At 40.8% G+C, this 23458-nt stretch overlaps 1 protein-coding gene across 3 annotated transcripts in view; it reads left to right on the top strand.

The window, feature by feature from the left end:
- The window catches only part of ADAT1 (adenosine deaminase tRNA specific 1), a 615073-nt gene extending 599272 nt beyond the window's left edge, over positions 1-15801 (top strand). For 2 of the 3 annotated variants that reach the window (XM_044081771.1, XM_044081770.1), the window contains exon 10: positions 15318-15801. In XM_044081771.1, the coding sequence (XP_043937706.1) occupies positions 15318-15450 (133 nt within the window). In that variant the 3' untranslated portion in view covers positions 15451-15801. The remainder of the gene's footprint in view (positions 1-15317) is intronic. The other variant, XM_044081772.1, reaches the window with a different exon arrangement.
- Positions 15802-23458: the final 7657 nt, after the last annotated feature.

Below are 23458 nucleotides of genomic sequence, written 5' to 3'. Positions count from 1 at the left end.
CACCAAAGGATACTCTGGTCTGTCTCTGGCCACTCAGACTTCTCTATGCCTTTCCCCTCTTTCGTTAATTTTGAAATTCCTGCATAAAACCTCTGTGTGCAAGTCCTCAGTTATCCTCATAGATCCTTTCTGACCCAGGCAAATGTATTTTCCTTTGCTTTCAAGAAACAGCCAATGGCTTCAGAATCTGCGGCCAGATCTCACATCTCATCCGTCCAACAAGCCTCATCTGGACATTCAGTCATTGAAGTTAACCTCGTGGTTTCTCCAGTCTGACTAAAGTCCACTTATCTTGCCCATTCTTCTAGAGTAATTGAGATTCTTTCAGTCTCTCAAAAGAAGTCAGTTTGTAAATTCTGCAAGACCAAGTGGAGAAGAGTTTGTATTTGGGCATCTTATCAGGATTTGAATCCTTCACCACCTGTTTTCCCTCATGTTTGCAATTTCTTTCCTTCATGTTTAACTGAGGCTCTTGTTATTCTGCTATCAAGGTACATTAGGCTGCTATCTCTAATTTTCACACTGGCTTTCCATCTTCTTCCCTTGTGGCTCAGAAAATATGATCTGACGTTGTCAGTTTTCATTCTATCCTCAACTGATGGGTTCAGATCCAAGCCTCAGATCCGACTCGGCCTTTACTAAAGTTTGTGGCAAACAAAACCTTTCGAGCATCTCCCTTACCCATAATGCACCAACCCTGTTACCTCAGATCTCATTTGCCGCTTTTCAGGAAAGACGCAGTTGACAGTAGTTCTCGTATTTTTTCAGATAAATGATATAATTATCTTCTAAATCTTAATATTTTCTAATTTGTCTTGCATTCTATAGTTCCTGTCCCCAACCCCAGGCTTCCCATTAGGGGATTACAGTTTCTTCTGATGCCTCCCCGGAGCATCCCACTGAGGAGGTCCCTAGGAAGAAGTGCAAGAGAAAGAACTTGGACTCTCCTCAAGAGTCAGTCATGGAGTATGTGGATTTCAATGAAGGTGAAGGCTCCCCATGGTTACCTCCTGAAGATGTCTCATTTGGAGACATCCTTGAGATCTTAAAACAGAGAGGTGGTTGGATGCCCAGCAACCCTTCATCTGAGGAGTAAGTATTCCTGGAAGCATTTGGTACTGACCCGTCTCCCTCCTAGGTTACTCCACCTGCCAATGAGCTTATTGATTTGTTCTCTTGGCGGGCATGAAGGAACCTGACACAGTTGAACCCATACTCAGGAGACTGGACAAGATTATGGCACCACCTTTGGATAAGGAGTTTTTGGGTAAAAGGGTGCCTTTTTAGTGCCAAAGAAAACAGGGCACTGAAGCCAAATTTTGGATTTTAGCAACTTGAACAAGTCAGTTTGACACACCAAGTTTGGGATGGTCACAGGTCAGTCCATTCTCCCTTTTCTGGGGAAAGACAACTGGATGTGCTTGACAGACCTTCAGGAGACATACTGTCACATAAAGATGAACAGATGATCCAGAAGATACATATGCTTCCGGCTAGGAGACAGTCATTACCAGTTCAGAGTTCTGCCCTTTGGTCTCACCACAGCCCCCAGGGTGTTCACCAAATGTATGGGAGTAGTAGCAGGTTACTTGAGACTGCAGGGATTCCGGGTGTTTCCATATCTAGATGACTGGCTGATTTCCACCCCAACCAGGCATTAATTGATATGGGCAAGGGATCAGGTTCTGCAAGCTTGTTCTCATCTGGGAATAACCATAAACTATGACAAGTCTCAATTGGAACCAACTCAGACTTTGGAATTCATAGGAGCAGTTTTCAACACAAAGTCAATGATGACTTCACTGCCTTCTCAAGGGTTCAAACTATAAGATCACATGTGAGGAAAATAATCTCCCTTTCCAAGATTTCAGCCCGCGTCATCCTTCAAGCTCTAGGATCAGTGTAAGTAACAATAACACTAGTACCTTTAGCCAGATTTTACATGAGGATTCTCCAATGGATGCTAGCAACACAGTGGTTGATACTTTACCAACCCATGTCAACTCTAACTCGAATTACTCAGACATGCAAGAGAGATCTCAGGTAGCGGATTCAGTCAAATCAAGTTCTGTAAGGCCATCCGTTCATTCTCCCTCAGTCCAAGGCCATAGTGACCACTAACACTTCCCAGTTGGGGTGGGAAGCCATTTTCTGGAGAATACAGTCTGAGGCACTTGGTCCCCTGAAGAGGCCAACTTGCATATCAGTATCCTAGAGATGAGAGCAGTGCTTTTAGCATTGCAAGCCTTCCAAAATACATTTCCTTTGAGCATGATTGCAATTCAGATGGACTATGCCAGTAGTTTGGTACATCAACAAACAAGGAGAGAACAGATCATAACCCTAGTGTTGAGAAGCACTCAGAGTGTGGCAATGAGCGATCTCATCCAACCGCTTTCTCATAGCAATGCACATTCTGGGGAAGTCCAGTATGATAGACAAACTGAGAAGATGCATTCTCTGCCTCACGAGTAGTCTCTCAACAAGAGTGTGACAAAAATTATTTTTTGTTGATGGGGCCAGCCTTGCTGCGATCTTTTTGCTTCTCCCATAAATAACAAATGCAGTACCTATTTTGCTCTAATCCCTCCACAGGGAGAATCACAGAAAGATGCTCTACTTCATGATTGGCCCTCCGGTCTACTTTATGCCTATCCACCAATCCCATTAATTCCAAAATTTCTAGAGAAAGCTGTCACTTTGAAGAGCAAAATCATCCTCATTGCACCATACTGGCCTCAACACATTTGTTTTCCCTTCCTTTGGTCTCACTTACTTCACCAACCTTGGATCCTGGATCCAACTCCAGGCCTCCTGTCTCATTTGACGGGCATGATCTATCCTGACATATCAAATCTCAGGCTGACTGCTTGGTTTCTCCAATTCCTTTATTAGCCAGACAACCGATGCTGTCTTCTCCTGTCTGACATATTCTTTAATTTTCCAATAAACCTTCAGCAGGAAAATTTTATTTATTTATTTGACATTTGTTAACCGGGTTAGCCCGACTGGGCAGCCCTTTTTCAGTGGAGGCCCAAGGAGAAGAGTTCCAAATAGTACAAGTAAAGTAATCCTATGGCAGAGTTTATAACTAAAATAAAAATACAACATTACAAATATGTCAAATAGTAAGAAAAACAACATGGTAGAAATGGTTAATAAAATTATGAAATTACAATATGTCTAAAAGTAAGATGAAAAACATGCTAGAAATTTTCAAATAAATTGAGCATGATAGAGTACAGAGTGCATACAATATTCAGCAAAATACATTAAATATTGACCAGTTTGCAAAACAGAGAGAACAAAATATAAATGTTGAATCTGTACAGGAGATGATCCAAGGCAAAAAAAAAAAAAAAAAAAAAACAATTTACAAGACTACCGCTCTGGAAGCTGTGAGAACTACTGGCTATTAATAGTATTTTATAAGCAGAAGCAGAGAGAGGAGGGAGAAATGGTTGCTACAATAGTTTTAGAGGAGAGGATGAGGATTAGGTTGGGTCATTGCATGAGCATGTCCGTGATATGCGGAGAGTATCCCTTAGTGTTGTTTAGAAAGAGTTAGGGTTAGAGATCTGTCTTACACTTAATGATAGATTATTCCAAGCATTTGCTACTGAGGAGCTATAGAGTAGTTTACCAATATTTTTATTGGGCACATAGACTTGCAGAAGATGCTATTGGGAGCTACTGAGAGCCTGGTTGGGAGTATAGGCCTGGATGAGAGTAGAGAGTGAGGCAGGAGGAGGGTTCATGTAGGATAGAATGAGCCATGAGAAGTTGGGAAAGTAGGATTTTATGTTAGAATTCCAGCCACTGTAGGTTTTTAGGGCTAGGCAGTGGTGAGAGCAGTAGGGTTGTTTATTGGCAAATCTTGCAATTTTATTATAGGTGAGTTCCAGTTTAGACAGGAGATTGGATTGGATGTTAGTGAGAATAGGGGTGGCATAGAGTAGGGAGAGGAGTAGGAAAGCTTGTGCAAGAGATAGCCTAAAAGTGTTTGTGAGGAATTTTTTATGTCTGTATAGCAGGCCTAACTTTTGATGTGCCTTTTTAATGAATTGCTGAATATGGAGATTGAACTTTAGTTGGTCATTGATAATAACTCCTAGCGGTTTAGTGCAGAGATAATAGTGTTGTTAAGGGAGGAGACAGCAAAGGTAGCTTTATGATGCTGGAGATATTTAGGGAGGAATAGGAGAAGTTTAGTTTTCTTAGGTTTAAGGAACAATTGATTGGAAGTTAGGCATTTTTCGACTGAGTGCAGAGACTCTTGGGTGAGGGTGTGAAGGTCGATGATGTTATTGGAGGAGGCGATAATAGTGGAATCATCAGCATATTGTATGACAGAAGAGAGTAGACAGGAAGAGTATAGGTCATTAGTAAAGATATTGAATAAAAGCGGTCTAAGGATGGAGCCTTGGGGTACCCCGGTTTGTACTGGTAAGAAGGGAGAGAAGTTAGATTGCCATTTTACTGCTTGGAATCTGTTGGAGAGATAGCTGGAGAACCAAGAAAGTGCAGAGCTGGAGAGATTAAGGGAAGTTAGTTTGGAATAGCAATCAGTGGGAAACAGTGTTGAAGGCTTTGGAGAGGTCCAGAAACAAACAGGAGATTAAGTTGCTGACATGAGAATTTACGATAGAATTAATGAAGGGTATCAGAGCAGCAGCTGTACTGTGATTTGGGTGGAAACCATGCTGTGTGAGGGTAAGGAGATATTCTAGCAGAAGGTGATCAAGGAGCTGTTTGTGACTGCACTTTTCAGTAACTTTTGACAGGGGAGATATAATGACAATAGGCCTGAAATTTAAGGGGTCAGTTGAGTTGCTACCTTTCTGTAAGGGTTTGACATAGGATTTCTTCAAGATTTCAGGTACAGAGTTTTCCTTAATTGACCGATTGATTAAGGTGGAGATGGGGTAGGTGATGGAATTGGCAGCCAGTTTTAGGAATTGAGGTGGTAGGTTATCAGCTGGTGGAGAGCATGTTTTAAGTTTGCTAAGAAGTGACTTGATAAAGGGGTTGTATGGGTTGGAGGAGGGAAGTGGGGTAGGTAATGATGTAATTTTTGGTTAGATTGTGGATAGCATTGATGAAGAAGGAATTAAGATAGGTAGCAGTATCAGTGGAAGAGCTGTTAGGGCAGGGATTAGATGATAAGGGGCTTCCAGGTTGTGGTAACTTATTTACTGATTGCCAGAATTTTTGACGGTGGGTGTGAGGATTATTTAGTGATTTCTGGAAATAGTTTATCCTTGTTGAAGGCAACCTTTTTTTAGTTAAGTTACAAAGCTCTCTATAGGATTGAAGACTGGTGGAAGTTTTAGATTTTTTTCCATTTATTTCCATGCACTTTCTCTCTTATTCATAAGAGTACGGGTGGCTTGTGTTAGCCAAGGGGGCAAAGTGGGTCTTGATTCTTATTTTCCTGTTTGGGGCCAGGGAGTTGAGTATGTCTAGAAAGGTGTTGAAAGCTCGGACAGCTTCCTCCAGGTGGAGGTCAGAGGAAGGATCAGTAAATTGTAGAGAGTGAGTGATTGAAAGTGTCTGGTTTAAAGTTTGAGAGATTACGGCACTCTTTATATTGCTGGGATTTGTGAAGTTGAGGTGAGTGTCAAAGTATGAAGGTGGAATGGTGGTCACGTAGTGCATCAGGTAGGGTGGAGAGGTTGTGATAGGAGTTACTGTTGGAGGTAAGGACCCAATCTAGACTGGAGCTAGAGTTGGTATGTTTGTTTAGATGAGTGGGGGCAGAGTTTAACTGGGAGAAACTATAGAGGTTAATGGAGGTGTTAGGGGACTCAATGTCAAGGGCATTCCAATAAATGTTAACTTCACCCAAGATAACAGTTTCGTAAGAAACAGTCTGAGAGATCCAGGTGAGAAAGTGCTCTAAGATGGGGATGTTGTTGTCTCTGGGGATATAGATGGAAGCAATTGCTAATTTCTTGTGATTGTTTAATTTACAATTTAAGTGACAACCAGAACTTCAACTGGGCGGAAGTTTGGAAGAGTGATTGATAGGGGGTGGAGGGAGAACTGATTAGAGTATAAGATTGCAACTCTACCTTTTTTCATGAGTCTATCTTTATATAAGTAAATAGAAAAGATTTGTTTACTGGGCACAACAAAATCATATTGAGCCATTTTCAGCACCGATACATAACGTGCTTGAGTTTTTAGCCTTACTTTTTAAAGAAGGGGCTAGTTCCTCAACCGTTAAAGTTCAGTTAGCAGCAATATCAAATTTTCATATTGGATTTGAAGGTCCTTCAGTAGCATATACAAATTGTGCATCACTTTCTTGCGAGGCACTCTACTTTTGAGACCTCCAGTTAAGGGCCCTACTCCTTCATGGGATCTCAATCTGGTATTGCAAGCTCTAATACATTCCCCCTTTGAACCAGCAGCTAAATGTGACCTTAAGTATCTTACTTGGAAAACTGTTTTTCTAGTAGCTATTACATCTGCTTGATCAGTTTCAGAGATTCAAGTCTTGTCTTGTCTTCAAAACCTCCATCCTTGATCTTTCACAAAGGCTGAGTGATGCTATGAACTAATGCCTCCTTCCTTCTCAAGGTGGTGTCAGAATGTAATATCAGTCAGTCCTTTAACTTGCCAGTACTCTTTCCTAATTTTGCAAACCAGAGTGGTTACATTTCATTTATTGGACGTTCACAGACAATTACATTTTTACCTGCACAGAACAAATGACATCAGAAAAACAGACCACTTGTTTGTTTCCTTTGCAGAAGTGAAGTTGGGAAAACCAGTAGCAAAAGTAACTTTAGCCAGATGGCTAACTGATTGTATTTCATTTATGTATAACAAATTAGGTATTTCTTTAATACAACCGGCACAAGCTCACTCAACTAGGTCCATGTTGACTTCTTCAGTTCTTTCCAGAACAGCCATGGGTGAAGTATGTGCAGCTGCAACTTGGGCTACTCCTCATACTTTTATTACTTATTACAAATTGGATCTGGTCTCCAGGGATAGAGCATCATTTGGTTCAACTGTGCTCAGGAATATCCTTCCTTAGAGTCCACCCGGGATTATAGGTAGTTGGGGGACTGTGTCCCATCAGTTGAGGATAGAATGAAAATTGACAACATCAGATAAAGAAGTTATATATTTACCATAATGTTCCATCTGTGTTGTCCATTTTCATTATTCCTCAACTTCCCACCACCAATCCCCATCCTTTCTGTTTACAAACTTCTGGAAGAAGAGGGACATCATTTTCCTTATATTGAGCTCCAGATATAGTTTCTGTCTGTACTAAGTACATACAATTTTACATCTACTATATTTATGCATGTTAAATATTTCCTTTCTGGTAAAAAATCAGCAAACAAGATCTGAGGTAACTTAGGATTGGTGCATTATGGGTAAAAGAGAAGCTCGAGAGTTTTAGGCTGCCACAAGCTTTAGGAATGGCCGTGTCGGATGCAAGGATAGGATCCAAACACATCAGTTGAGGAAGAATGAAAATAGATAACACAGATGGAACCATATGGTAAGTATATAAGTATTTTTAAGCCTTCATGAAGGACACCTCCCATCAACCCCCCTTTCCAATGTGGGAGCTAAATTTGCTGTTGGAGACAGACGCACACTTCTTTTGACTCAGCTTTTTCCATAGCACTAAAGGCTGTCTTGTGGAAAACATTATTCCTTGTAGCAGTCATGTCTGTGAGAAGGATTTCAGAGCTATGTGCCCTTTCTTCCTTGCCCTGTTATCACACATTTCATAAGGACTGAGTCCCACTCAGAACTGATCCATATTTTACACCCAGGGTAGCTTTGGATACCAAACACAAGCAAACCATACACCTTCCACTATTCTTCCCAAATCACATCAATAAAGGAGAGTACCATCTTCATACTTTGGATGTTAACAGTTAATTATGTTTTTATTTGCACTGCACAAAGACAATGGGGAAAGAATCTCAATTAATCATTTCATTCTTGTTGTCCAAATTGGAGTCCAGATAGCTTTCAGTCTACAAAACCTTTGTACATTCAACAAAGAATAACACCTTCCCAGCAAAGTCAAAGGTTCATTCAGCTAGGTCTGTGGCAGCCTAAACCACCTTCTTTAACAGCTCGTCAGTTGATGACATCTCAGCAGAAGCAACTTGGACTATGTTGGCTGCATTTTCTAAACATTTTAAGTTGGAAATTATCTCCAGGTCCAGATCTCTCCCTTTCATGCTACCATCTTTTGGGGCATCCTGTCATAATATCTTCCAGGAAAGCAGGTACTTGGGATTCTATTCCATAAGTCAAAGCTGACAGACAGGATGATGCAGGATGTAGAAGTTAAATGCATACCATAACACTGGAGTCTTATCATCTATAGTCCCTCCACTTCAACAACCTGTAGATCAGAGTGTGTGATATATCTTTAAGAAGCTTTCCATTGAGTCAGTACATGCATGTAAGTACTGAGCATGCACAAGCAAGAGTGCCATGTTGAGTGAGCAGCCAGAGTGTGACCATGTAAGTATGTTGTCAGATAGTTCATTTAAGTTTAATGTTCTTGCCATCCATCCCAATGTATTTGTATACAATAAACTACTTAAATGAACACCCAAGCCTTAATGTCTTCTAAATGCACATAAGACGGGCCATTCATTTGCAATTCAGAGCCCTGCCCTTTGGTCTCACCACAGCCCCATGGATGTTCACCAAGTGTATGGCAGTGGTAGCAGCTTACTTCAGACTGCAAGAATTCTGTGTGTTTCTGTACCTGGATGACTGGCTTATCACCGTCCCCATCAGGAATTTTGTCATCCATGCAAGAGAATCCTTGCAGTATCTTTGCATTCAGCTAGGCATCACAGTGAACTTGGGCAATTTTGAGTTTCTCCATGTTCAGACAGTGGAGTTCATAGGAGCTCACCTTGATATGAAGTGCCAAATAGAAAGACTATCAGAGAACAGCACTGCCACCCTCCACAAATAGGCATTAGAAGATGCCCTTCCATTTCACTGTTGTAGTATTCATTACAATAGGGGTCCCCTACCAAGAGCAGCCCAATGTCTGGCCAGTATAGCAAAGTCTTTAGGTTTCCCTAAGGTATGGCTTACTTCACACATATGTTCCACGCCTAGCATAGGGCATAAAGGTGACATCTGAATGTATCATCCTCAGAACAACTTTGCCACCAGTCTGAATGCCATCTCCTGATTGTTGGTCTGGATGCCTGTTCTGTTGCTGGTTTCACCTAGCCATTTCAGATAAGTGCCCTATTGTAGTTTTTGATCTCATCATTTTCTTTTGTATTGTTGCTTGTGGGGTTTCATGTCATCCAAGAAGTGTAAATACCAATGTTGGAGACAGAGTCCCCATAAAGACAGTCATGTGCAGTGCTTATTTTGTCTTGGTGCTTCCCATGACCATGTGTCCTGTTCAGTTTGTCAGGCCTTTGTTCCTAAGACTCTCCATAATTTGCTCTCTTCTTTGTCTTTGTATTTGGAGAACTGCAGTTGGATTCTTCTGCAGTGACCCTTTCAGAGGCCGGTGTGGAGCCAACTTTATGCATGTCCTTGGAGGCTTTGCAGATGTCCACTTCGGATGTTCAGGTGGAACTGTGGCTGATTATTTCTGAGGGGCCTAGGGGTGTTCCTTAGATTTTGGTCAGAGAGGAAGTTCCAGCTACTATTCTTGAATGCCATCTGGGGTCTCAGCCTTCTAAGTTTTATAAGGCGGATGTCCCCTTAAAGAAAAACAAAAGACTAGCATATTTCTCCAGCTCTTAAGGACTCGCAGAGTGAATGGCAGAATTTCACTCAGGGATTGTTTAATGCTTTGATGGCTTTGAAATCTCATCATGGAGTTTTTGTTCCAGCTCTCCCTTGATCCTCTACTCCCCTTAAAGACCAGGGAATAGGATTCCTCTGAGGAGGAGGTAGATTCAGGTGAGGAATCCCTTGCTTACTCATCTCAGATTCCCTCTACTTTAGACTGTGGATCTGAGGAAGAGGAATCTACTAGTACTGACACTCCTTTAGTGGAAATTTATTTTGGGGACACCGTCTCCAGAATGATGGCATTTTGTAAATGGGATTATGCCCAGGTTTCTGAGGTACCGAAAAGGTATTATAAGCTCCTGCAAATGGACTTTCCTAGACCTGCTGTTTCTCCTGTTTTGGCTGCTTTCTTGGATGCCTTTTCTACTATTTTTAAGGCTTCTGATTTCCAGACCCTGCCCCCAAGAAATCCAGTAGGTTTTATAGGGTGCCTGTGGACTGTAAATTTCCATATAGGTGTCTTTCAGCAGACCCTTCTGTGATGTCTGTGGCTTCTGACAAACCATGTCAGTTACTGCGTTCTACTAAGTTACTTCCTTCTGATAGAGGTTTATACCTGCGCTACTTTAGCTTTTAGGGCTGTCAGTTATCAAACTCATATGTCCAGGTACATTTTGGCCCCTCTTTCCCAGGCCTGTCAGGTAATTTCTGATCTCTCTGACTCTGAAGGGAAGAGTTCTGCTCTTTTCCTGTTAGGGACTTCTTCCCAGGTGGCTCACCATTCCATTGTGTAGTTATGATGCAGCAGATGCTTCTTGTAGGGCTGCTACCTTTGGTTCTGCGATGAAGCGATATTCCTGGCTTAAGCTTCAACCTTTGCCTGATTATATTTAGGCTAAGTTGATGGATGCTCCTCTGGGCAACAAACACTTGTTTGGTGAAGCTGTTGCTGATTTGTTTAAACCTCTTCAGAATAAGGGCAAAGCCTTGCAGGAACTTAAACATGCCTTTGTTCCTCCTGTGCCTAAGTTTCAGAGAAATTACACCAATAAGCCAGCCTTTGTTCATAGACAGTCTCACCCTTCCCCCAAAGGTAAGAAGGGTGGGAAGCAGGCTCTTCCTGCTAAAGCTACCCAGACTTCTTTACCCTAGACGTCTCCTTTTCCTGACAAACCAGGTGCTGGCTGACAGTCCTGTTCTTCTTAGCCACTTTCCTCTTTCTCTTCATCTTTCCTTTTCTCTTTCTGTTTGGTTAAAGATTACTCAGGACTCCTGGGTTCTGTCCATTATCTACCAAGGGTATTTCTTGGTCTGGAAAATCTCTTCCTCCTTTCATAGCGATTTCTTAGCCCCCTCAGGAGCAGTTGCTCTTCTTTCTAGGGGTGATTCAGGATCTCTTGACTTGGGGAACTATTCAGGAAGTTCCAGTTTCCCAAAGGTGGAGGGGGTTTTACTCCAGAATGGTTTTGGTGCCCATGAAAGAGGGCAGTTGGAGACCTATTCTGGACCTCTCTCATCTAAACACCTTTCTGAAAATCTCCTCTTTTTGTATGTTGTCCCTTCAGACTCTGTTCTCTCTTCTACTTACTAAGGCTTATATGGTGTCTCTGGACATCAAGGATGGCTATCTTCATATCCAGATTCACCCCCCTTTCAGGAAGTTTTTACATTTCTCTGTCTCTTTCTGGCTTTTCCAGTTCTCTGCTTTGCCCTTTGGCCTTTCTACTGCCCCAAGGGTGTTCACCAATGCATTGCTCCTGTGATTTCTTTTTGCAGGTTAAGGGGGATCCAAGTCTTTCCTTACTTGGACGACCTCCTATTTCAGGCATCCTTTCCAGAGACCTTGTTGCAAAATCTCCATTTTGCCATTTCCCTTTGCAGATCCTGGGGTTCACTGTAAATTTCAAAATGTCCATTCTGACTTCTTCTCAGGATCATGTCTTTCTGGGGTGCAGGATCCAGACTGTTCCTGTGCTGGCATCTCTGTCTCCTCCCAAGGCCCTAAATCTCATTTCCTTTTTTTCAGTCCCTTCTTTCTCCGGCTCGGTAACAATCAAGGCATATTTGAGAGCTCTGGGGTTCATGGTTTCCACCATTCCTATGCTCCCTTTTGCCAAGCTCCAAATGAGAAAACTTCAGTGGTTTCTAAAGTCAGTTTGGCTTCAGCATTCTCATCCCCTACAATTTTTAGTTGTTGTTCTTCCATGTCTCAAGCAGGAACTTCAGTGGTGGATTCAGCAGTTGACTCTAAATGCAGAGCTCCCTTTTCATCCCCCTCTTCCCCCTCAGGAGCTGTTCACAGATGCTTCAAACATGGGGTTGGGTATGACATTCAGCTCCCTAAAGGTATAGGAAGTCTGCTCGCCTCATCAACAGAAAGAACACATCCACATCAAAGAGATAAGAGCTCTTCTGCTGGCTTTTCAGGCCTTTCATCCTCTCTTCCCCCCAGGACCCCTCAAAGTGTTTGCAGACAATGCCACAGAGATGTGGTATGTCAGGAAATGGGGGGGAGGGGGGCAATGTCTTACCTTCTTTACCAGTTGGCTGACCTGCTGTGGAAACTAGTAATCCAGTATCAACTGACACTTCAGGCAGTCCACATTCCCTCAGGTTAAAACATTGCGGCAGACTCTCTGAGCAGTCTATAATTTAGTCCCACAAATGAATGCTTTACAGGGATGTGTTTCTGGACATTGTCCACCAGTGGGGTACTTCTCAAATGGATCTTTTTGCCTACCCTGTGAACAGACAACTTCCTCTGTTTTGTGCCAGAGCCCCAGGTCCTCTGGTTTGGAAGGTGTACACCATCTGTCTTTCTTGGAAGGGGATGTTTCTTTATGCCTTTCCTCCCCTCCCCCTCATTCTAAAATCCTGTTCAAAATACAAAAAGATGTTTCCAAAAGCTTGGTGGTGACTCCCTTTTGGACAAAACAGCATTGGATCCCTCTTCTTCTGCATTTAGCAAAGGGCACTCATCACATGTTACCTCACAGGGTGGACCTGCTCACACAAGGCAAGGGATTTCTCATCCATCGCCACCTGTCTACTCTTTATCCGACTCTGTGGGTGATAGGATTTAGGATTTTGATTCCTCATAGACACCTTTTTCAGATGAAATGCTTAGAGTCCTGCAGGAGGCCAGGAAACCCACTACTAGGAAATCCTACTTATCCAAATGGAAGAAGTTTTCTGTTTGGTGTCTTTCTCATAACCTGTTTCCACTTTCTGTGAATGTTCTTTTGGTTCTCTCTTATCTGTGTGAATTGCTCATTGCTGGGTTGGCTTATTCTTCTAAGGCCCACTTATCAGCTATTTCTGCTTGTCTGTTTTTATCACTTCCTTTAGCTTCTAGATTTGAAGTTAAACAATTCCTTTAAGGAGTCCTTCATATTAGACCTCCCTGGAAGCCTCTTCTTCTTCTCTGGGATCTTAATTTTATTTTAGAAAAATGACCCAAACCCCTTTTGAGCCTGCAGCTTCAGCTTCCTTGCAACACTGCTCTTGGAAGACTGTACTTTTATTAGCCCTTACTTCTGCCAGACGGGTGTCTGAGCTTCAAGCCCTTATGGCTTATCCTCATTTTTTTGGTGTTTCATAAGGACAGGGTGTCTCTTTGTACTAATCCTTCTTTTATGCCCAAGGTAGTGAATGAGTTGTCCCTTAATCAGTCTATTCATTTGTCCACTTTTTTCTTTCTCCGTAAACTGCTAGTGACAATGTGCTGCTCACATTGGATGTACATAGACAACTCAGACTTTTTTTGGGTAAGACTAAGACTTTTTGTAAATCTGATCAGCTCTTTGTTTCCTTTTATCCTTTGTCCTTAGGAGTGGCTGTGTCCAAACAAACTGTTTCTTCTTGGATTTCTAAAGCCATTTCTTTTTGTTGTTCCTTTCATGGTAAGAGCCTTTCATCTTCTGTTAAGGCTAATTTTACTAGAGCTGTGGCTTCTTCTGGTGTTTTTTTCAAGGGTTTGGATACTAACTCTATTCCTGAGTACACTACCTGGACTTCTGTGTATACATTTACCAAGCACTACCAGTTAGATGGAATTTCCAGAGTTAGATCTGGTTTTGCTAGGGCCATCCTTCATACGTTCCTAGAGAGCTCTGCTGGTCCTTCCTCCACCCTCTCTTCTTCCTGAGCTTTGGCACTCTCCCTTTTGTAATGAGTACTGCACTAGTGAAATGTTAGGACATATTACTATAACGGTAGATGTCCTTCTCTTCACTGTTGCAGTATTCACTCCCTCCCTCCTCCCCCTGGTCCTTTTCTCTTCTGGATGTACTGATTACCTCCCTTCTCCTTGGACTGGCGTTCCTACTGGGGCTCTCACTTCTGAGGATGGTACATCCAAATGTCATCTTTATGTTTTATACTACACTAGGAGTATATGTGTGACATACTGCATACCTTAAAGCAACCTAATGGCTTTGGTATACTGGCCAGACATCGGGCCACTCTTGGCAGGGGTTCCATATTGTAATGAATACTTTCAACAGTGAAGAGAGGGACATCTACCATTATGGTATGATCTTACACAACTGTACTTTCTTTCCTGACAGAAGCCACCAGCAAGACTGATTCCATGGCTGCTTCCATAACCCTGGTTCCACTCGCCAGACACTTTCACTTCACTCGTCAACCCATGAATTTCCAAGTAATTCTCACAGATATTTGTAGAAAGCACATACAGTGGTAGCTGTAGCCCCCAGATCTCCCAAGGTAACCCCTCTAGGCTACCTCCTCTCTAGGCTACTGTGATCATGGATACCTCCCAACAAGGGTGGGGTAGGGCACTGCATGGGACAGACTGTCCAAGGTAAGTGGTCCCCTTCCGAGGCCAGTCTTCATATCAACATACTGGAGATGAAACCAGTCCTATTAGCATTATTGGCCTTCCAAACCTCTCTCCTTCTAGGAGTTATATCCATTCAGATGGACAGCATGTCAGTAGTCTGGTTTATCAACAAGCAGAAGAACGTGTTCATACCCGCTGTATTGAGAGACTATGAGAGTTTGGCAATGGGTGAGATCTTCATACTGCTTTCTGATAGCAACACGTATGGGGAAATTCAGTGTTCTAGTGGACAGCTGAGCAGGTCTGTTCTTCTACCTGACAAGTGGTCCTTCAATCCAGTGATGGCAGAGCAGATTTTCTGCCACTGGGGTTGACCATGCTGTGATATCTTTGCCTCCCATTACAACACGAAGTGCAGCAGGTACTTTGCCATAATCCCCCAGGAAGGGCTTAACAAGTTACATTATTTAGAAAGTAAACATTGTATAAAGAACTAATACAAACAATCTTAGTAGTGCAAGGTCTATTTAGATGGTTTTGTAAATCAGAAATTCTGAGAATGGAGATCTTTTGCAGAAGATTTGCTAGTAATGTACAGCAGTAAAGGTAACATAACTGTCTTCATAGTAGCAGTGAGCATTAATAATGCTGAACAAGGGAACCATTATTGTTAATGAATATGAAAAAAGGACTATGAAGTAAAAATGACAATGACATGTTATTAAGTAGTTTTCTGTTTTGATTCCAGGAATAATGACTTGAAAACATATTTGGACTTCAAGGAAGCTGCAGCAGCCTATCAGGAAGCTTGGACAGAGCTGCGAAAACAGGCTTTTAGCACATGGGTTAGAAGTCCGAGAGAGTACTTGCAGTTTGAATAGATGTTGTAATATCAGCATCTCCATTTTCGATTCTGGATGTAATATTAAAGATTAACAAGCTGAAATGGAACCAGTACTAGGAGATGCTTTGCATGTTTTATGATGTGTTACATTGCAGAATGTATAACTCTTGTCTGACTGTTAGACTCTGTTATGGACTTAAGAATATTAATGATGCGTTCTGGAAGTCTTTTGGCTTTGAGAAAAAAACTTTGCTATAGTTAGAGACCTCAGATTCAGAAAAAATGGGTGCAGTACTTAAAACCTGTTCTGTGTATGAATTTGCTGTCAGAGAAATATAGGTCCCCTTACATTCACTACTACAGTGTTCTTAACTGATGGGATTCCCTGCCATGGAAGCCCGAAAGTGCGACCAGTCTACCAAAGACTACTTGTTGCATTTGAAAGGTATGCCGAACATCACCCAAATGCTCCTTGTGTAGCTTAGAACATAAAGGTGACATTCAAGCCTACCATAATCAGAACTTCTTTGCCACCATTCTGAACGTATCTTTTTACCATTAGTCTGTTTATCTGCATCCATTTCCTGCCAGTTGAATGCATTTTCATTCTCTAGTGACTACCTATGCTTGTTTGCTGACTTCTTTTGCAGTTGTAGATAAGTGCCCCGTTGGGGATTTTGTTTTTTTGTCCTTTTTTTGTGCTGCTTGGGGTTAATGTCATCCAGGAAGGGTAAATGCCAGTGTGGGAGACAGATTCCCCATAAAGACCACCACAATAAGTGTCTTTTTATCTAGGAGCTTCTCATGACTGTATATCTTGTTCTATATGTCAGGCGTTTGTTCCAAAATCCCTTCGCAGTAAACTTTCTTCCCTTTCCTTGTATCTTGAAAACTAGCGTCTTAAGCTTCTCGCTAAAGATACAATGGAAGGGATCTCCTGCCTTGAGGGTCAGCTGTAAGGGAAGAAGAAGAAGAAGGTGAAAATCTTCTGCTGTTGAACCTCTACCAGGTATTTCTCCCGAGATAGTTACAAACCCAGAGGCTCGCTCGGCTGTGCTGTCAGATTTCTCTGCCACTACAGTGTCGGAAGTCATTGAGGGTCCGGCTGGCAGCACATCCAAAGAGGCTTTACAGGCATCCATTTTGGACTTTTGGAGGAATCATGGATGATTTTTTTCTGAGGAGCCTAGGGGAGTTCCTCAGTTTTTAGTTGGGAAGGAAGTTCCTACTATGGTTCTCAACTGTTGTCCTGGCTTTGAGCCTTCTCAGTTTTTTGAAGGGGATGGTCTTTAAAAAAAAAAAAAAAAAATGAAACGTTTCTTCTGCTCCTAGGTATCTACAAAGTGAGTGTCAGGCCTTCACTCAGGGGCTGTTTACTGCTTTAATGTCCTTAAAGCCTCCTCAGGAGATTTCGGTTCCTGCTTCTCCTTGGTCCTCTACTCCACTTAAAAGGTCTAGAGAACAGGATTCTTCTGAGAATGAGTCAGATTTGGATAATGAATCCCTGACTTATTCTACTCAGATTCCTTCTATGTTAGAGTATGGATCAGAGGAAGAGGAATCTATTAGTCTAGGTGTTCCCTTTGAGGAAATTTCCTTTGGGGACACACTCTTTAAGATGATAGATTTTTTTAAGTGCGATTGTGCACAGGTCTTTGATATCTAGAAGAGGTACTATGAGTTGCTGCAGTTGGAATCTCCTAAACCTGCTGCTATTTTTCCTGTTTTGGCTGCTTTGCTGGTGCCTTTTCCAATGCCTTTCATTCGTCTGATTCTCTGCCTCGTGCTTGCAAAAGCCTGACATGTTTTATAGGTTGCCTGAAGATTGTTCTTTCCTATATAAATGTCCTGCTGCTGACACCTCTGTTGTGTCTCTAGCCTCTGATAAGCCGTCTGAATTGCTTCCTTCACCCAAATTATTACCTTCTGACAAGGATAGCAGAGCTATGGAAAGGTTGGGTAAGAAGGTTTAGACTTCTGGTACCCTAACTTTTAGGGATATTAATTAAAAGACCCATAAGGTATGTGTTGGCTCTTCTTTCTCAGGCCTGTCAACTTATTTCTGATTTTCCAGACTCTGAGGGTAAAACTTCTGTCTTTCCTTACTAGGGACTTCCTCTCAAGTAATTCGTCATTCTATTAAATGTAGTTATGATGCAGCAGATGTCTCTTCTAGGGCTGCTGTTTTTGGTTCAGTGATGAGGTGGTATTCTTGGCTTGGGCTTCAACCTGTGCCTGAAGGTATTAAAGCTAAGTTGATGGATGCTCCTCTGGATTCTAAACTTTTGTTTGGGGAAGCTGCTGCTTGTTTGTTTAACTCCCTTCAGTATAAAGGATAAGGCCTTACAGAAGCTTAAACGTGTTTGTTTCTCCTGTACCTAAATTTCAGAGAAACAAACCAGGCAGAAACTTCATAGTGTGGAGGGTGTGAAGTTCACTCCTTGAAAAATGTTATGCTCCTAGTTCACTAATAAAATTTGAACTTTAAAATACGTACTACAAAGTAATAAAATAGTAGGTAGCCCACAGCTGAGCTAAAAATGGAATATCTTTTATTGAAACAGTGTTTCAATAAAGGGTGTTTTAGTAAAGCGTTTGGGTGACGTTCAGCACACCTTTAAAAAGCAACAAGTAGTCTTTGGTAGAATGGCCAGATGTTCGGGCTTTCACGGCAGGGAGTCCCATCTGTTAAGAAAACTGCAGCAGTGAAGGCAAGGACATCTACCATTATGATAAGATTTGACACAACTGTACTTTTTTGAATTGCTTCTCAGGAGTTTCGTTGTAGGTGATAAAGACTGCTGCAGGCATGGTATAATAAAACTAGGGTATGAAGTTTAGAGTGAGAAAATATTCTGAAAATTGCTACTTCCAGGTGTGTCACACACTATGGATAATTCTTTAATCATAGCTAATTCCGATTATATCAGAAAGCTAATGGAATATTTAATATATACCTCCTTTATAAATTTCTGTCATTAGCCTTCAACAGAAATCAACAAAATTTGTGTTTAGCCAATAATCAGGCCTACAGAAGAGTGTCAGTGCCTGGGGTAGTTCTTTGAATACCGAGATGCTGCAATGACAAAGCAGATTGTATGTAGCAAGAGTGCAACCTCTTTCATGCAAGTTATGGGGGAGGCAAAGATCCTTCTCAAAAAAAAAATCCATTGTATATATTTTCTTAATAGGCTTTTGGTTGAATTTTTAGATGAATTGTCCATTTAGGAAAGTAGTTATTGAAGAGATGTCCAAGTGCCTTCACAACAGCTCTAGATGTAGTTTCTGGCATAGGGCTGGTTAATTTATAAAGCTTTGTTTATTTTATAAACATATTAATATTAGGTTTTTGTCATGTGCACAATCCATCCATCCATTCACAACCCTTTTTCCCATTTTTTCACATGGAGTTGGTGCGTCACTTTACCAGTGACAGTCATCTAGAGCTAAATTCTATTGAAAAATTTTAAAATCAGACATAAACGATTCTACAATTTCAACTCTACAAAGCATAAAACAGACTTAGATGGGATAGTCTGTGACTGTAGTTTAATGAGGTGATATTCTGTGTACTTTTAGTTATTATTTTGTGAATTCAGTCCCCTGTAATAATTGCTAGGTGATGTAGTAAAAGGCATATGGTAATCTGACTAGTAAATATCATAGATTTTCTTTGGATTTGTAATGCCTGTGTCAGCTTTTATTATGTATAACTTTAAGTTAAACTTTACTTATTATTATGGGTGTCTTATTTTACAGTTGGTCAGATACAATTTAATTTTACAGGAAAAACTGCGTTTCTCTGCTCCTTAGGTGAACTACCTAACAAGTGAATGAGATAAATATAACACCTTTTCAACTTGCCAAAGTTGAGAGATATTTAAATATGACTGCAAATTGTGTAGTATTTACTGGAGTGGGGTACACAGCCACAGTACCTGTATGGCAGACTTTCTTGCCTTCCCAAGGGAGGATGCTCTTAATACTCACCCTGGTACAGCTGTTTTCTTCTTCCAGGTGGTCGTGCACGCAATGATGCTATGCAGAAAACTTTACGTATCACTGTGGCATATGTCTGTCCCACTTCTGTTTCACCTGTATGGGCCATGAAGATAGATGTACATCTGTCATGCCCTTTGTTTTCACTTGGTGTCAGCAGTCTTGCAGACTCAACCCTTCCCAGCCCCAGCAAGAACGATATAGCTTCTAACTCCTTGATTGTTCCCTCCCATCCAGCCCCAGCAAGAAAGACATAGCCTCTAACTGCTTGATCGTTCCCTCCCATCCAGCCCCATCAGCCTTCCCAAGTTTATTGTGAAATTCGGGTCATTACTCACATTGTTGAACACCTGGTCTGTATGTATATGTAAGTCAACTGTGGGATTGCTTTAATAACAGAAACAAGGCTGTAGTCATCTGTTTGTCTTGTAGTCCAAACTGAAATAGAAGAAAGGACAATATCACAAACTAAGCCCAGAGCTGTCCCTTGGGTATTATAGGAATTGTAGGAAATTAGGCGCAGTAAACCTGGGCTGTTAACATGTTGAATTTATAGTTGTAGGAGTCTGAGACCTTCCATATGTAAAAGGTAAAGCAAAAGAAAAAGAGGCAATTAAGTAAGATGACTGACTGACTAAAGTGAATAAGAATGTTACTTTTATTGGTAAGTGGTTATCAAGAAACTTAATTGGTTTAATGGAGGCTGTGTAGTACATTGGTAACTTATCTATATAGCTAAACCATACATGATTTAAGGCATATTTATTTTAACAATTTTTTTTATTATTTTTGAAAACTTACATTCTGTTGATTCAAGCTCTTTGATATAGTGGTTAACATTACTGCCTCACAGCTCTTGGTTTCTGTCTGTGATGCCTTCTTTGTAGAGTCTGCGCTTCCTGCTTGTGTCCATTTGAGTTATCACCAGGGGCTTCCTGTTCTTCTCACTTCCCAAAAACATGCCATTGGGTGAATTGATCCTGTAAATTGCATCTAGATATATGTGTTTGCTTGTATCTTGGAGCAAACTAATGTCATGTGCTATCGTAGGTCTCTGTCTTGCTGCTCCTGCTTCTGTGTGACAGTAAGCATGTATGAGAGAATGAGTGAATGATTGATTCAAACTAATAGGTGTCTAATATAGTTTGCCAGCCTGCCCATTTGTCAGCATACATTTATTTTTCTGTCCATGAAGGTTCATTCCAACTCCAAGATGGCTTAAACATGGGTTTTGTAGGAGGGGGTAGGGCAGACTGTGTTCTACTCTTCTCTAAGTTGCGTTGCAGTAGGAGTTTCAATGAACAGACATATAGAAATACGTAAACCAACATATGTGAAGTGGTCCATATGTGAAGATACGAGTGTCCATTTCACCATTTTATATAATAGGGCTTCTGACTTGACTGATATACTGGTAGACTTGAGATTGTTTGCATGAAACATCTCTTTCCTTACTGTATCCACAATCGGAAGATGGTGACTTTGATATTTTTAGGAAACCCAGTACTTTTAATCCTCTGATATATCCTCAATTGGAGGCTTTTATAGGGTTTTGTGAGAATGAAATTTGAGAGTGTTTAACAGTTGGATACAAACATTCTTATTATAATATGACTTCAGAGGAACGAAAAGCTTTGTATGAGTTATGTTCAGCTCCCCACCTTGTCATACATCCGTGTGATAAAGGAGGGGAGTGGTTGTGATGGACATGGAATTTTATTTAAACAGCATGTTTGAAATGTTGTCTTACAATGTCACATATTTGCAAATTAATAAGGTTTTTGTTATAAGTGTTATAGATAGAGTACATTTTTTAGTGTATGATTTGTTGATAGACGGCTCTATTGAACAAGAATTGTTTGAATATTTTACAGTGGAACATCCTGTGATCCCGATTTTATATGGACTTCCTAAAGTCCACAAAGATGTCCATAAACCACCCATGCATCCAGTTGTGTCCAGCAGGGGATGGGTTACAGACTCACTTTCGATTTTTGTTGAAAAAAATTTAAGGAAAGTGTTAGACAGTATTGATAGTATGCTTAAAGATACTAAGAATTTTTTGAATGATTTCTACCAATGGTATCGATCATATCCCAGGGATAATGATGTGTATTTAGTGACACTCTACGTGATGTCTTTGTTTGCTGTTATTCCTTATGATTTAGGTGTAGAGAACATGAGGATATATTTAAGTAAGAACATGGATTTCACAGTTGGGAAGATACATTTGATTTGTATTTTGATTTGATTTTAGAAAACAAATCTCTCCAACACCTCAAACCCTCCTCTGTCTCCTCTGTTAATAACACTATCAAAGTTGAATCTCACACTAAACTCTTCGGGGTTTACATAGATGATGAACTCAAGTTTGACATCCACATCAATAACTTTATTAAAAAGACACACCAAAAACTTGGTCTTCTGTATAGGAACAAAAAATTCTTAACTCCAGAATCTAAATTGTCCTTAGCTTAAGCTTACCTACTCCCCACCTTGCTATACGACACCCCAGTATTTACCCACCTCCAAAAGAATCTGTCTACTAAACTTGAACTCAGTTTAATAAAATAGCCAGATTCACCAGTAATCTCCCTTATCAGTCACACCACTGTCTTTCCTTAAAAAAAAAAAACTCCACTGGCTAGAACTTCAGAATCAACTCCTCATGCTACAGCTCCACCTGGCCCATTCTATCCTTTACCAACCCGTAGCTTGTCCATCTCTGGGAAACCTTATCTCCCCCTATATTTCTAATAATGATCTATGTAGCTCTGACAACTCTTGCTGCAAATTTCCAAACCCAACAAATCCATTGGCAAAATACTTTATAGCCACTCAGTCTCATCTGCTTGGAACAAACTCCCTGTCCACATACGTTCTCTTAACAACCCAACCAGTTTTAAAATAGCTTTAAAGGAATTTCTGCTTAACTCATGGATCTGCTCCTGTAAAGACCCCGCCTGAATGTCACCATCTCCGCCTTTACCCTATTTCCCCCTTTTACCATTGTTATCCCATCATCTAATTCCCTTATCTTTTGTGTAACATAACCATCTGCTCATACTATTCCTTTACCACTAACTGTCCTCCAGTAAATGTCACTTGATTTCCTATCTCTGCTACTCTTCATGAACCATAGTCTTCTTTTAGCTGAATTATGATAGGATTAAGCTGACTCCGTTGTTCTTTAACTTCTGTTTAATCCATGTCATAATTATTGTATTTTGTTTCTTTGATGTTACTATGTATGTCTCTAATATTGTACAATGTGTTTTTTTTCAATTTTTTACTATGTATAATGACAAAGCATTCATTTCCTCCAAATGTTTAATTATCACAGTATTTCTAACTTTTCCTCGGGTCACTGCTGAGAAAGGGCATGCTGTCCAGTTAGACTAACCCAGTTAACAAATGTCAGATAAATAAAAGTTTTTATATTTCACAATGAGTTATTTCTCCAAAGAGTTGGCGCAGCTATGGACATGGCTTGCGCTAATAGCTATGTTTTAGCCCACTGGGAACAAGTTCATGTTTTCAGCAATAACCCTTATACACATTATTTCACTTTTTACAGGAGATTTGTGGATGATGTGTTTTTTGTATGGACTGGCAGTTTAGATGACTGTTGTTTTTTTTTAAATTACCTTCATGGTACCACAACATTTCTGAAGTTTAGCCATCATGTTTCTGATAAATCTGTAGAATTTTTAGATGTGTGTATTAAAATTGATGAAGGTAAAAGATTCAATACAAGGATTTATAGAAAACCATGCAGAAAGAATGCTTTATTACATAAAACCAGTTTGCACCCCGGTCATGTGCATAGGAATGTCCTGAAGGGACAGTTTTTAAGAGCCATGCGAATCCACAATGACAGTGTGGAGTTGCAAGTTACTTTGAGTAATATGAACAAGAATTTCTTAGAACAGGGGTATATTGTAAGTGATGTAGACAAGAGTCTAGCAGAGACATGGTCTGCTCGAGATACGGTGGGGAGGCCATGTTTTTCAGACTCAGCTGAAGAAGCAGCTGTGGTACCTAAA

Source organism: Protopterus annectens, chromosome 8.part1, assembly GCF_019279795.1.
Source record: "Protopterus annectens isolate FY-2018-M chromosome 8.part1, PAN1.0, whole genome shotgun sequence".
Taxonomy (NCBI): Eukaryota; Metazoa; Chordata; order Ceratodontiformes; family Protopteridae; genus Protopterus; species Protopterus annectens.
Note: the sequence above shows the minus strand (reverse complement) of the source record. Positions and strands in the feature narration are given on the sequence as shown.